General features: G+C 39.7%; 1 protein-coding gene across 2 annotated transcripts; it reads right to left on the reverse strand.

Annotated features, from left to right (window-relative positions):
• Positions 1-11,366: 11,366 nt before the first annotated feature.
• Positions 11,367-13,071, reverse strand: LOC116251595 (cyclin-D3-1-like). Of its 2 annotated transcripts, none has more exons than XM_031625955.2 (4): positions 12,610-13,071; positions 12,216-12,516; positions 11,986-12,116; positions 11,367-11,855 (listed from the first exon to the last, which is right to left on the reverse strand). In XM_031625955.2, exons 1-4 carry the CDS (start codon positions 12,958-12,960, stop codon positions 11,568-11,570), a joined length of 1,071 nt encoding a protein of 356 aa, XP_031481815.1. In that variant the 5' UTR covers positions 12,961-13,071; the 3' UTR covers positions 11,367-11,567. The 2 variants fall into 2 exon arrangements, with proteins under 2 accessions (XP_031481815.1, XP_031481814.1); XM_031625954.2 differs by having other exon boundaries at positions 11,367-11,858.
• Between the last annotated feature and the right edge of the window lie 3,108 nt (positions 13,072-16,179).

Here is a 16,179-nt window from a genome sequence, read left to right on the forward strand (position 1 = left end):
AAGAAAAGGAAAGGGAAAAGACAAATGGGTGCAACTAAAGAATCAAATGGAGGCTAGTTGTGCAAGACCAAACCAAACAAAGTTTTCAAAATCACTTTTCTTAAGACGATAATAGATATGATTCTTATCCCAGTTGAAAGCATTAATGCTCGTCATCACTTTTCTAAAAGTTAGCTCCTCCTAAATGTCCTAGCGCAGCAGGCCCATCTTGCCTCAGATCTACAGCTTACAAGCTTCTCCAGCAACTGCGCATCTTGCCCATCTTGTTGTTGTAGTATGACTACTTAACAAGAGAGAGGATGAGAGATAACATTTGCAATTGTTTTTCTATATTCTATACATTTTTAATTACCTTTTTATTATTCTATCCTTCTTTAATTTTTTCTATTTTCATTATTTTTCTCCTAAATTTTCCTGAAACCCAGATCATCACGACATTTTTCCTTGCATGCGGAGTTCAATATTTGTAATTATGAACAAAATTAGCAAAGAGCGACTTGTGAATGCATGTTTGTCAGGGCTAAAATTTTTCAGATTTAGGCTTATTTGAATGGTGGAGTGGAGGGAACATATGTGAGGCATATTTTCTTTCTCAATCTTACACAAGTAATTCAGTCAGGTTCGCCATAATTCATCAAAACATGAAGTTTTCTTTCTGTCTCAGAAAGGTTGGAAAAAGATCTTAGATGTGCCCGAGGTGTTAAGGAAGAAAAACATTGTGTTCTTTGAACACATAATTTTGAAACACATGCTCTGAAAACAGTACTAGATGTTTTTTTGGGTTCAGAAACATGTACGCAATGAGATTATTGATGTTGTTTCTAAATCCAGCAACCAATCGAATGCTAGATATAATTACATGTATTCTTAGAACATGTGTTTCAAGAACATGCACGCATCCTACGCCCTCTTATGAATATAAATGATTAAGATATGTTTCAAGATTTCGATGCACTTCCAATGTGAAGTATTTATCTCCCCAGCTAGTAAACATCATAGGGTTTATGTGCATTCATTTCATAATTTCTTGCTCGTTCAAGGAACATGGCACCTCAAAGTAAAAAATTTTGCCCCTACTGAAAAGCTAATCTCTATAGAGCGGTTCACGGCCGGAAAAAATGGCAGAAATTCAGAGCAACCATAAGTTAACCATGTATAGTCAGAACACGGCACGGCAAAAATAGAGTAGAGCAACACAATACAGCAGTGAAAGATCAAGGTTAAAGTACGTGCATAATAGAAACCCAGATCACCATAGCGATACAACGGAGAGAGAAAAAACAAACTCAATTAAGGAAATCAGAGGAACAACCCACTGGGTCCGCAAAAAGGTCGACGGACAGAATCATCCCCGAAACAACCGAGCAAAAAAAATACTGATCAACAGAGTGAAAAGGATCACATTCACAGGAGAAGAATTTGATTATGGGCTTCTTATTATATTTTCTTCTGCTTCTGGACCCTGGTGATTGGGGACTGCTGTGTTTGCCTGTGTCCTTTTTCCTCAGGTTCTTCTCTTTCCTCTTCTCTTCCTGTCTTCCAACCTCCTTCCTGCAGCCCTGCTGAGTGCTCTCTCTGTCTCTCGTGCTCCCTTTCTCACCCTTTCATTCTATTTCTCTATCTCCCCCTCTGTGTCTCTCGTTCTCTCCCTCGCAGTCTCTTCCTGCAGTCTGCAGCGGCACAGTTTTCCCCCCTTTCGAAATTTCCAAATAGCGCAAACGAAAGGGGAGGCCGATTTTGTGGGTTGGATTTGGGTAGAGTCAAATTAAACCCAAATCCAAATATTACATAACCGAACTAAATTTTGTTTAATTTTTTAATATATATATATGTATATATATTTGCTGGGTAGGGTCCCTGGCTTCACCCCTGATCGTAGAGACTTAGTGAGGGCAGAGTGCATCCGCACAAAACAATCAGAAAGTACTCGATATATGCAGTTTGATTATTAGTGTTGGCATTCAAAATAATGGAAATATTTTGAACAAAATATTGAAACTGAAAAGATGAGGACTATTTCGTTCGTGAAGGAAAATCATATGCATTGCCATAATCTGGACATTATTGCATGTTGAATGTGATATGATTGAGTAGGCCACTTTTTTTTTTAAATGGTTCGCATTTTCACTTAGTTGCCTGTCATTCAACATCTGTGACACCCACTGCATATTCACAATTAATTAGCCAACTAGGATGTGGCATCCATTACGTTAAGGAAAATTAGTAATGAAAAAAAATAGCGCAAGAGCTTGGAACCCACATGGATGTTTACAGCAAAAAATTTAAAAATATATTAAATTAAATTAAATGTTCATATAAAACGCTTAAATAACGAATAAACATTTAAAGCGGAGTAAAAGGATTTTGTTAAATGAGATGGTATCCTATAGCTGGAACCGCCCGATGTTTATGATGTTCGAGCCAAATGTAATTAATATTTGAGAACTTGTTTGGAGTTTGATTGCCTTGACATGGTTTCTATTATTATTATTATTATTATTATTATTATTATTGCTTGATTGACGAAGGTTATGAAGTTGGTATGGATGGAATCTTAAACCGACAAAACTGATTGCAATATTCGTTCCGATCTAGTTCCTGTTATCATCTCATTGTTTTCGGAATTCAATAATTAATAATATTTTAATAGTTTATTGCCTATAAATATAACAGAAACCCAGATTTGTTTTCCATTTGTTAATTTGATGATGACTAATTATGTGAATAATCTGCTTGCTTGTATGAATGGGCAAGGCAACCGTTTATCCTAATTTGTGTGTTTAGGTGACAAAACCAAAAATAATTATCCACTAATAACCTGAAAAAGGGACAAGTTTTATTTGGAATCAAATCGACCAAGCTGCCGATTCAGCAATTTTGCTTGAACCAGCTGTGAAGCGACAACTTTATATTAAGAAATTTATTTGTTGAAAGTATAAACTTTAAACTGGTAAAAGGCCGTTAAAATAATGAAGTTCTTAAAATATTTTGAAAATAATTAATACATATAAATTTAACACTCTTGAATTGGCGTGTGAGGAATTGAATGGGTTTGCCACCTATTTGTTTCCAATCAATTAAAAGGCCGATCATGTTAAGACTGGTTCCAAGTCTGAGCCACAATTTGAATCGGAAGTAACAACCCATCAACTTGATACCCTTGTAACTATCCAAAACACTTTGAAAACATACAATATCTTTTACCACTAATTAAAAGAATTGGGGTTTTTCTTTTTGCTTGTTTGGGTATATGTAACATATTGCCAACTTTTCCTCATGGAGCAAAAGAAATTTGGAACTGACAAACTATTTGCAAGACCCTGCTTTCAGTTCCTTCCGAAAATTCTCGCTGGTGTTGAAGATCTTATACTAAATCTGATCTTATATATATATGGGCACACATACATATATATATACATGTGCGCAAAGTTCGGAAAGTATACACGAGAACCCCAAAAGTATATATATATTGTAGGGCATATGGTCCCAACAAGAAGATGACCACCAGTAACGGAGGACGGCCAATAGTTTCCCGGCGACTTGAGGACGGCCAATAGTTTCCCGGCGACTTGAGGTTTATATTTGATCTTCCGGCCGCTCTATCTTCTTGGATGTTACCATGTACTTGCAAATATCTAAACAGTTGGAAGTAGGGACGTGAACAGTTTGGAATAGGGTCGGATGTTCCACAACTTACTGGACTTGATTCCTAACTTGGGTCCAAACTTGAATTTTGGAAAACAAATCTGAATGAATTCCAAAGGACCCTTCCCTACAATCAGGCCGGATTGTAGTTTCTCTCGAACTCGAAGTTTGGTTAGGGCTGGCCGAAGCTGCACTCAGGCCGGTCTCAGGGCTGATTCCACAGCTCGGTAGAACCTGACCTGGTTATAATAAAAAATATTTAAAATATCTAAATTTAATATAAAAATATATGTCTTAATAAAAATATCTATATAATATTGTCAGGCTGGCTGAGGCTATTTTTCATCGCCTGAGAGCCTGGCTCGACATTGGCCCAGACCAACCACAGCCAAGTGCCCGAAAGCCCAACAGGTACGTGGCTCGATGCCTAGCTACAATTTTTAAGTTGGTCACCTAAATCTTATATTAGATCCATCCGGTTAAGATTAATCCTTTAGGTGGAAAAGAAGAATTTTATGAAAACATAATTGCCATTTTGCTTCGCTACTAAAGGAAAGAAACAAGGTAGCTCAAGTTGTTTTCAGAAAAAATGGCTGCCGCGGCGCTGCTTTTCGTATGATGTGAATATACTAACTTTTGAGTGAACAAATATTTAATCGCTTCCAGTGCATTAAATAGAAGACGACGAATTTCGTATTAAGTGATCATCTCGCCTGTGCACATCTTGTCATTCTGTACTGCACCGGTCGCCCGCTGAGACTTGCAAAACCATATGACCAAATTCTCGTTTCTATTTTCATCAATGGGATGATAAAGTTTCTGCTTAGAGATTGGCGAAACTGGAAAAAAGGCCATTGCTTCGACATCCACACTTTGTACCGGTAACTTGTTTTTCTTCTCACTTACTTTTTTCCTTTTTTTTTTTTTTAGTTTTTTGGATTTCAACCGACCATCGACAATGCATGACAATATGATAATTTTCCCAATCTGCATGATCTTCAGTAAATGGGAAGAATCTACAAAATCCTTGACCAATTCTTTGGTCAGACATTGATTCCACATGCACCAAAAATTGAAAATGAATGCGGGCGTGATCTTAAACCAACTTCTGGGAGCCATTTAAGGCCTTTGCTTTGCACCTCTCTCCCTTGCCATAAATGCCACATCCAATTTATGGCGAAGGTGGAAAATTGCATTCTAATTTTATGGGGCAACAATATTGTCCGTATCTTGTGCACAAAGGCAGAGGGAACCTTATCCGGCTCCGCCAATCAGGTGAAATGGCCAGCTTTAAAATAATTTTATAAATAATTAAAACTGTAAAGAAGGACAAAAGTTCCAAAATCCGACCCGTCATAATCGGGTCAGTGAGCCCCTGATACGACAGTACCGTCTGAATACACTGCTAGAATTGACCTTTTTCTGCAGGTCGTGTTTGATGGGGGTGATGTTACGTCTCTCCTTCAAACATGGAAGTAAGCCTGGGCACTCTGCCGTGTTCCGTTTGCCGGCAGTTTAGAGGGTGTTTGAGTGAAGTGAACCCCAAACCTTTTAAAGCTTGGTTTTTGAAGTACTTAAGTGCCATTAAAACTGGCTTGGAAGAAACTCGGTTTTGTAAAAAGGAGTGAAAAGTCTTGGTTTTCTTTAATTTATTTTTTTGGATATGTCATCCAAACGAAAAAACAAAGTTTCTAAAACTAAGCTTGTTTTCATAAAACCTCATTTTTACAGTGGCGCAGACAAAAATTCTGGTTAACAGACACTGATACATTAAAATCTTACTTTTAAGAAGCAGCCATTATGTAAATTACTAATGAGGTATTAATATCAGAATAAGAAAATTTACGTGACTCCACCGTTGGTTTATTATTGTGTGTGGAACATCGCGAGCAGGTTGAAATGCATGTTGGGGTTTGGAACTCAATAAGGTTAGAGTTTGATCGATTTAAATCTGGGTTCGGTAGAATTTGATCTGTTCTATCTATCTAACGAAACAGTTATCAAACGTCCTCTCGAGCAAGGGATTGCTGGTATGTGGGGAGCTGCTATGTGGCCATCACTAACTCTTAGTGCCTAGATTTTAGGAGTTCGATGTTTTTATTTTGACCATATAAAATATGAATAGTTATCGTCGTCATCTTTTACAGTCAAGACAGTCAACATTGGCATTCTTTCCACAAAAAGAGACTGTTTATGAAAGGACCTATCACAACCATTTTTCATATATCAAATATATTGAACGACCGATAATACATTACATATATAAAAGCCGATTAAGGGAGAGTAATGTTAAGTTTAGGGGCTTTTAATACATCAACTTTGAGTTAACTCAGCGAGTGGTTTCTTTATTGTGTTTGATTTCTTTGGTTCGGTCACCTCATTGACAGTAACAAGGAAAAATTTTGATCACCATCGTTTACGTGAATATTTATTTCATAAAGATGAAGTAATGAGGCCATGGATATTATATTAGGTAGCTCTGCTTTTGCTTTCCATGGAGTCATGAAAAAGGAGCTCACCTCCCTATTATGTAGCCTCTATAAAGGCGGTTGATGGTGAAGCAGCACAACTCAAGAGGGGCGCTCCTCACTCCAGATGGCTTGATTGACAGCTCAATGGCACCAGGCGTTTGGGGCCCAACTAGATTGTCGCCCTGCCGGACACTAGCTACCACTGGCAGCGGCCAGAAAAGGGCAGACTGGCATGGCTTAGCCTTAAATAGATGCCCCTTCAACAGCCACATGATTTATACAGGAATATGATCAGACTATCAGATCTTTCTTGTCGTTCTTGGTGATAATGCGAGTGCTGCATAAACCATCATTTGTAGTTTAACAAATAGCTCCCAAATTATTGAGTATATTCAAGCCATCCAACCATGCTATGCCCCCACAGAACTGATCAGATTTCTCTCGATTAGGTGAGGTTTATAGGACTTGAATTTGTAGAACTGAAGCTGGATTAGACAGGGCATGGGACCAATTAAGTTTCAGATTGAGTTACCCAAATTAGCAGCACTGTGTCTAAGGCCAGTTAAGTTTCAGATCCCCTTGTTTATTGGATGTGACTAGATTTTGATTGGTTTTCGGGTCGATAGTTGGATATTTTCGGCCTATTGACGTCCATACACATTACCAACGACCCTCTGCAAATTGAAGAGCACTATTCAGCAAAAATTTACCCTTTTCTTAAATGGACGTAGAGTTGAGGCATTCGTTCCCCTGTTTAGGTCGACATTCGAATGTTCTCGTGACTTTTGTTCGCAAATTAATTTTCTGATACTTCTTTTTTCTTCTATCTTGTCTATGATATAAATAATATGTCCATATATGTGTGTATATTATCGTAAAGAACGAAGAAAATGCACACACGGTTTATGTGTCTTGACTGCTATTTTTACATCCGTGCTCAGGTCCAAGACTCTCTCGATCTGTTCCTGTTTTCATGAGATGAGAGGTCTCGTGCATCTGCAAATATAAGAAAATATATTTCTTGCTTACGATTGGACCTTTCCTGGTTATTCGAAATTGATACCTTATCACTATCAGAACTTTCGAAGTGGAAAAGTGCAATCTTCTCTGGTTGTAATCTGCTTTAATTCCCAGCTTTGCGTTTGGTTTATACTATCTAAGCACCAACATCCTCTCTGCAATTTGGAAAGGGACTGCTGAAGTTCTTGCTTCAAAAACATCTTTAACCATGGTAGTATCCACCTCAAGCCCTACTGACTGTGAACAGGCTTCAGTTCGCTGTAAAGTTGGAGCCAGGTGAAGGACATGGCTTTGTGGACGGTGCTAGCAATTTGATCAACAGATAAGACATGTTTAACTGTAATGTCATCCATGTGACTATGATCAAACAAGAAATGCACTTCGATATTTATATATTTCCTGCATTTATGAAAAGCTATATATGTGTGTGCGTCTGTGTAATGCTAGTCATTCTACAACTACACAAGTAAGACAGTTTTTTTAATTACGCGATTGATGAAAAGATGGGGACTGAGAAACCCAGATTTTAAATAAAAAAATAGGCGTTTGGAACACTAAGAAACCTAATAGTTCTGAACTTTGCTGGAACTAATTAACACGCAGATATGGCTTCGTAGAAATTTTATTGCACGTCCAAAAGCCGGTTTTGAAATTCAGCCAGATTAGGTAACAGACAGGCCAAATATAAATAGCTTCAGTGGTGTCAAATTAATTTTGTCACATCACTCTGTGTATCAGGCCACTTCTTCCTCCCGCCAAACTCCTCGTGTTTCTCTTGTGTTAGGCAACTTCATGACCATAGCTGATAGCTCTGTCTTGCCTTTTCTCTCTCCACAGTGACAAAGTAGGCTAGTAGGCCATGGAACTGAAATGGGTGTTCGTCCCCATCTTTTCCTTCACAGAGACCAGCTGCGCTTCGTCTCCCATCTCTGTCTCCTTAAATGCCTGCACACTTACCCCCACCATTCAAAAGTGAGATGAACCAAATCCTGTTTCTGTCTCTCTCTCTCCCTCTGTGCGTGTGTGAGTGAGAGAGATAGGAGAGTATTTTTCTCTATCCAAGGAGGGAACTGTCATGTGGACCCCGTATCAGATTGAAAAGAATAAGTCCCTGCAATCTGAGTTGTTCACTTTATGAGACTTTAATAAGCGGGAGGAGGAAGCGGAGATCCCCTCAAGAAACCACACTCATGTTCAGGCCCACAGCTATTACTGCAATGGAGGTCAGGGGACCAACCGGGCAGTACATACTAACACACTCATTCTCTGCCACTCTCCCCATCTTTATTTTGCAAGAAAACCATTCTTTCCCACATGAAAACAAGTTCAAGTTCCTACAATCCCAACATTTTCTTTTCTTTGCCTCTCTTTTCTTTTCAATGGCAGAAAAACCAGAACCCATCATTGCCTATCTGCAGAAAAAGCGAGCAGCCAGCACAGGCATCGTCAATTTTCAGTTCTAGAAAGATATCTTGCTATGCATGCACGCATGCACGCGTGCATGCAAGGATATCTCGCTCCCTGTTCTCATTGGCCTGTCGTTATATGTTCATCGATATTCTGTATCAGTTTAATTATGAGAAAAGATAAAAATGAGATGGTCAAAAAAGAGAGTTGCCATCATATTATTCGGCAATTATAAAAAGGACCCCAGCTGCAAATCAACCTCTGTTTGAATCTCGGGGAAAAAGGGGAATAACCCCACCGGAAATATTTGGAAACACGCAGCCAGTACATCCTGACCAATAATTCCATTCTCCCGGACCACCGCCGGGCGCCAACTTTTGGTTTATCTTTCTCAAACAGCGATGGCGGGTCCGTCCCCTGCGAAAATCACAGTATCTTTACATGATCAATTGGACGCAGTAAAGCCAGAAGAAATTAAAAGCTTAGGACCATATCAGATTCAGCTATCTCTTTTAAGAGCAGTAAACAATTCACAAGTGGGGTTCATGATCTCATTTACCGGACCTGTTTTAATTCCTTCTCGAAAACGTTTTTCACTCCAACACAGAGAGATATCTTGGATATCAGCAGTCAATAATTCCGTTAGACATGGAGCTTTAGAAAAATGCGGAGTAGTTAAATTCGGGTGTGAGTTCAATTCCAAGATCTGATGGCATTGAGACAACGCTAAAATTAATGATGAAACACGAATGTCGTTGGCAACTTGGCCTCCCTTTGTTTCAGGCCGAAACCTTCTGATGGTTCTCCTTCATTAAATTTTTGTTAGAGAAATGAAAGTTGAAGAATGAGATCTGATGCACCCTTTCCGCATTTAAATTCTTTTAAAAAGGTATTGGCTGCTGAACTGATGTTGACGGAATTAATGGCCTTTAATAGAAGAAGCAGCGGGCCGGAAAAGCTAAACCGGAGATCAGGCGGGTGAAGGCCAAGTGGGTTCACCACAATAGAAAAAGACAGAAGCCTCATACCTGGTCCGACCCATTTGCAATTGCAGACTGTAACCTCCAAGCTGGCTTCCCAGCCACTTGTTGGACAGATATACATCTACTTATCATCACATGCTGTCTCTTTTACACTACATAAACAGACTTAAGCACAGTTAGACTTAAAAAAAAATGAGTAATTTGTTTTCTGTTTATAAGGTAACTGATATGGCTTTTTTCAATGTAGCATCAAATGTTTCAACAATAGAACTTTTGATTAATCTCAAGGAGTTTGGCGTAGCTGATCGGAAGAGCAGTTAGTTAGTGTTGCTAGTTTCATTCTCATGAGCGTGCAGAGTTTGGTTCCTCATGACCCAAATCAGAAAAGGATCATGATCAGAAAAAAAATATATAATTTGACATTTGGTTCTATCAAACGCCTGTCAAATGCCCCGTTAGAGTTCAAGAGAGATCCAATCTTCACAAACTCAGTTTGCCAATTTAGTTAAAAAAGAAAGACGTTAAATGAAATTCAGAATAAAAAATTTATCAAGAAGAAAATGAAATTCGCAATTTTCCCACGAACCGTCCAATCAACTTGTAGTAAATGGGGGAAACAGGCACCAAAATCCAGCAGCTTTGTTGGGAAGCTGGTAGCAAGCTGTGAATGTGCCAAAATTCTTCCTGAAATCCTGCAGGGAGCTTTTCTCATTTTTCAAGCGACGGTGGGCTTGAATCGACAGATGCACCAAGAAACTGTTGGCCGCCGGTCACTCCAATTAAAATCAAGAGCACAATCAACGCTTTCTCCTTTAATGCGCGTGGGGAACATAATAAATGAGGTTCGGTTCCAATAACAATTAAAAGTGAATGATTTTAACTTTAACCATATAAACTTTGCTCTTAATTTTTAGTTCATAGGGAAGCTGGGGCTACGCAGACCCTACTGTTACCAGAAATACACTCATCTTGGCTATTGAATTCACAAGTACTCCCAACCTCATCGTCGGGCAGATAGAACTGTTTGTGTGATGGGTCATTTTTTAAAGATTTTAGTTCAATTCAGCTTATGAGTCTCAAATGAACTCAACCAAGCGCAAATATCTGCGTTTTGAAACTGAAACAGAATTTTGAAAGGGAAATGCTAAAGTTTCAATTTTAGTTCGTTTCTAAGTAGAAAAAACTCTGTTTTTAGTGTTAGTTGCAGTACTCTGGTGCACTTGCATTACACACCAAACCAGTCTGGAAGAGGAGTTTGACAGAACCGCATTTGGTAGAACAGACCAAGAGGGAGTCTGCAGGAGATTTAGGCTTCTCAGAATTTTGATGGCAAGCCAACAAGAGCACCGTTCACTTTGCCATGAGTCGATGGGTAAGGCTTAAAAGTTAAAACCAAGTTGGAGAGCGTCTAGGCTCGTTGCTTTCTCTCCCTTTCCCTTTCTCTCTCACAAATTAAAGGAGAACTGAGAAGCTTTTGGTTCATGTAATGAAAATTTGTCAAGCAATTAGCCTTGAATTCGAAGATGGTTCTCTCGACATCCTTCTGAAAAATAGTAGAAAATCTACATTCAGAATTTTCATATTGTCTAAGCATAAAGGGACATGTTTCTGGTGAATATCAAATATTGGTGTCTAGTAAATAGGGGCCAAGCCTCAAAGGTTTGACATATTCCAGGCTAGAATTTTGCTAAATTCTGTTTATTGATGGGACCAAAATCTACAGGTGGGGGGGAGACCAGTAATGTGCTTTGTAGAACTCATCTTTCTAATGTCTCATATAATTACTTAAAAATTTTATTTAGAAGATTTCTTCATTCAATCTAAAGGCAGATGTGCTATATATACATATATAGCTGTTTGTTTATTTATTTGTAAAATGCACAGGCTTGCAAACCAAATGAGGGAAAAAAGATTGTAAACATTTATAGTCAAGGTTATGTATATAGGGAAGAAACAAATTTTTTTGCTTCTCCACTTGAAATTACAGGGATGGACAGGAGAAGCAGCGTGCTGGGGAACACGGAGCCATTTTTCTTCCTTTTTATTGGTTATGGGCTCCGAACACGTCGACAATGACTTGGCTGAAAGGAGAAGTGTGAAGTTGGGGATCGTCCATCCTGCCTTTCTTTGCTGCCTTCTCCGGTAGATCCTCCGGCAATGAGGAAGAAGATGACGATGCCCACGAATCGTTGGTGCTATCAGAGTTGAAATATGCATCAAAAACTCCCCTCGGGCTGCCGGGTAGAGAAGGGAGCTTCCGTTTCTGTCCTCTAATATGTCCCAATACCGCCGAATCCTTGATGAGTTGAAGGCATTCTCTCACCTCTTCCTGCTTCATTTTAAAGATCGAAGGTGTCAACTGTCAAGTAAAATTACAATTGCAGAACCAACAACGAAAAGCAGCAAACTTATAATTTTTAATATGATATTGATGTGGGTAATGCTTCATTTCTTATTACCATGCTAATCTCCATGACACCAAGAAGTTGGTTCTCATATTCTGTCGGGTTGGAAGACTCCAGTTGACTGATCACAGAGAGCATGATAGATGACGCTATAATTGCTGGCGCGTAATGCACAAATCTGTAATCTGGTTGGTGACAGGATAAGAAGAAAAAAGTAAGGTAAACGATGACAAAACTCGGGCAGCACCACCATGAAATGAAGGTTGAATGGTATGTGATGGTACCTCTGATTAGGGAGAGCAGTAGCTGCTCGCATCTGATAAAGAACTCCCAACGCTGATGATTGCTCAACCCCAACTTCCTAACCACATAATAGATAAATGAAAGAGGGGTGACAGGGTGCATCTTCCATTCTAAAGCTGAGAGAACCAGGAGCTCCATTCTCTGAATGGTTTTGGCCTCAAACACATACTTCGTTTCTTCCACCTGCAGGTCTAGAAGAAAAGGGACTTGTGTTTCTTCCACCTTGGCACCCAAAGAGAGGCAAGCCACAGCAGCCAACTGTGTCATCCATGGCTTCTCTCCCTGCCAAACAAAAATCCCCAAGGATTGCTATCAGAAGAAGAGAAGAAGAAAACGAATGAAAAAAAAAGGATTGGTTTCGGAGCGTTGAAGGACCTGAAACTGCAGAGTAGAGAGAAACCGATCGAGAAAGTTGACAGAGAGAACTGCGGTGTGCGTCGTGAAACTGTAGTGGGCAATCACAGAGAGGATCCATTCGACTGCTTCCTTACGAGTAGACGCGAATAGATTATCGTTTCTTAGAGATTCAATGTAGTCCAGGCGCAGCCGTTTCTGGGATTTCTCCTTCGATGCCAAGGAAACCAACTCGTCGCGCTCCTGCGAGAGCTGTTCGTTCAAGAGATTTTGAAGAAGCGGAGCAGGGCTGCACAAAGAGAAGCTCTCCTCTTGGGAGTTGTCTTCTTCGTCCCAACCATTCTCTGCACAGTATAGATTGAGTTGAGCCATCGTCCTCTGTCTCGAGGAGGAGAGCGCTCGTTTTCAAGGCATTCTTCCGCGGCTTCTCTTTTTCATGTAACGCACCCGCAGATAGAAGAATTAAATAAAAGCACTAGGCAGGAAGAAAAAAAAAAGGAAAAAAAAAAAGGGGGAAAGAGGCAGGGAGGGAGAGCGCGAAAGAAAAGTCAGCACGCTAAACCATGCAGCAAAAATGAAAAAGCAAAATTTTATTTGCATTTGGGCTCTTTTTTTCTGCAAATGATAATAAAGCTTTTGTGGCCGCTTATCAGAAAGGGAAGGTGAAAGAAAGTTGGCTGTCGTTATTGAGCTTCATTTAGCTCACAATCGTCTCCGTGGTGTTGCTTTTCATAAAAAATGGAGCATTTGGTTGACCATAAACGGGTCAAGTATGAAGAAAAGGTGCTTGGTTAGAACTTAGGAGCACTATCAACATATCATTTATAAATATAGTGCCATATACAAAGAGAGTGATTAATTTTAACATGGGCATTTTTACAAATGGTAGCTGGCTTTTCTATTTATCAGGCTGGGGTTGAACCCTGCCTGACTTTGCCACAAACCCCGCGCTTACTGCCTAGTCCATTGAATTGAATTTTGCTGTCCTTGCTATGTGAAAATATGCGATAAAAAATTATCATGGAGTGAATTAACATGGGGCAGTGGCACTGTGGTGGAGCCTGCTTTTTTGTTCTGCAACGGCGATGCGGAGTGCAACACAGAGGAAGCTGGACCCACGAAAAAGAACTCTGAATTGGGGAAAGAGAAAGAAAGGGGCTCGATAAAAGAGGATGGATGGGGGGTGGATCTTCTTCCCGATTCTCCTTTGTCATCCACCGCCGATATAGTGCATCCGTTGGATGTCTACAGTCCACATGAATCTCTCCAAGTTCATTTCAAAAAGCAACTGCTTATGATAAAAGAAAGCTGAAGTTAAGCTGATGAGAAGTATAGTTTCTGAAATATAAACGATCTTCAATGCATTTATGCCTCTATATTGATCAAGCTGTGTATTCGTATATGGACTGGGACGTGCCGCATAGAACAAAAGTGTTGCATGTGTGCTTCTTAATGAGAGCGAGACCGAACATTGCAGTATTTAATCTGATCTTTTGAAATTCTGCATGCTTTTTGAGAAGGTTTTATACTAGAATCTGGTTGGATTACTGTATAAATTTTCGTCTAAACAAAGCTGCCCATCGATGGCTTCTGTAATAGCTTCCGTCTCCCGCCACGGTCAAGATGAGACGTAGCTGCGCTTTGGTTTCTTGGCGGGGTAGAGCAAGAGCAGCACCTTCGTTTGGTTGGGCCGTGGGTGGCAGAGAGAGAGTGTGTGGGAGAGAAGGAAAGAGAGAGGGTGAGGGGTCGTTTTCGGAGTTGTTTGTCACTCTCGATTTTTAAAGTGTGGCCATGTTGAACATAATGGCGCTGTGTCTTGTCCTCCTCCTGTCTTACTCCCCTGCAACATGCGCCCGTACTCCCCTTCCTTCCTCCCCTTTTTCACCTATCCTCTTCACCATTGCGCCTCTGCCCCCATGAAACTGGTGGCTCCAAATTAATTCAACCCTAGTAATCTTCTTCTTCATCATCTTCTTCTTCTTCTTCTTCTTCCTCTAACAGATTAATGGCTGGTCCGCTGAACGATGACCTTTCCTTTCCCCCTTCTTCTGGACCACCTACCTCGTTCTCGTTCATGTGTACTTTTTTTCCATTTTTGCTTCATTCTTCACTAATTGGTCATACCGAGGGAATTGCATGAATGGTGTATCACGATTCAGGTTCTTCTGGTTTTTCTAATTCAACATGTATCGAAAATTTGATTGAAATTGTTCTTTTATGTATTTAGATTACTCGATCCGACTGCCCACAATCATAATCCTTTTCCCTTTTCTCGTGGAAACTTGAAAGCATAGAAATTAACCACTTTGCAGTTTCTCGGCTATGAACTGTAAATCTCGCTTGATGTATTTATCAAAACTTTCTTATACTCGTCGCCCACTGAGGTCTTCTCGGCCTTTTGCATCAAATTGAGATAAAATAAAGGGGTATAATATTAATATCAGGAAAAAAAGGTTCGGGAGCTAACCCCCATGCGGCTGTTTTCCTGAAATAAAATGAAGGGCAGGCTAAAGTGGGGCATGGCCCTTCTCGAGTTGTCCATTTCACCACCTTCCCACATTAATGGCTACTAGAAACCCTGCACTTTGTCCTTTTGCTTTTCGCACGCACCAACTCCCAAAGACCCCGCCCTATTGACCTCCGCGTATATAACAATAAGATGCAAACCCAAAACGCATTCTCCTGTCTACCAAGTAAATGTCTAAAAAATGTTGGTTTCTTTTCTTCATTGCTGTAGAAAAGTTTCATCCTTTCTTGGAGAAATCACAGGGAATGCGGTGAAGAGGAACGTCTAAAACAGGTAACTTAAACTATAATACATTTGGTCCCGCCCAGTTGCCAGTGCCGTAAAAAGTGTTTTGACAACTCAAATTAACAGCTGTTGTGCAGTTGAATGAGGAGAAGAATCACCAAGCTAAAACATTTTACATTTACATTTATTTGAACATTTTGTCTTGTATCGAAGACTATGAAAGATATTCAATTATTCACGAATAAATTTACCAAAACTACTAAGGGAGAGGTTACTAAGTTGAGATCAATTTTGGTTGTGAAATTACATAATGAAACGAACTTTGGCGAAATATGGATGCTTCGTAAAAAAAATTTACCAAATCAGAAGAGAACAATTGGTAATTTTCTTTAATAATGGCTCTCATAACATTTTATGAGTACTCTTGAGATGGGTCAGGTTTTGCTCTTTGCGTTGCCTTCCTAGGCCAAAGCAATTAAGCATCTGTTTATATTTGGGGGGAAAGAAAGGCTGCCACTTAACTCAAAAGAGATGTTATGTCCATTTATTGTACCCAAAAAAAAAAAAAAAACAAAAGAAAAGCTGGTTATGTACCGGACCTAGTCATAGCTTGGAAAAAATAGAGCATAGAAGGCATGTAAAAAGTAAAAGAGTCAATGCCCCTACTTGAGAAGAGGTCACATCTCACCCAACTGACCAAGAGAAAATCCACCCTTCAAAGTGATCTGTGGCCCCAGAGGTCCTTTTATGAACAAATAGTCTTTTAAAGCCAATTCATGACCAAGAGAAGAAGAAGCCATGTGAACAGTAAGAAATTGTGAGCAACTCTGCCTAAATTG

This window comes from Nymphaea colorata, chromosome 3 (assembly GCF_008831285.2).
Source record: "Nymphaea colorata isolate Beijing-Zhang1983 chromosome 3, ASM883128v2, whole genome shotgun sequence".
Classification (NCBI taxonomy): domain Eukaryota; kingdom Viridiplantae; phylum Streptophyta; class Magnoliopsida; order Nymphaeales; family Nymphaeaceae; genus Nymphaea; species Nymphaea colorata.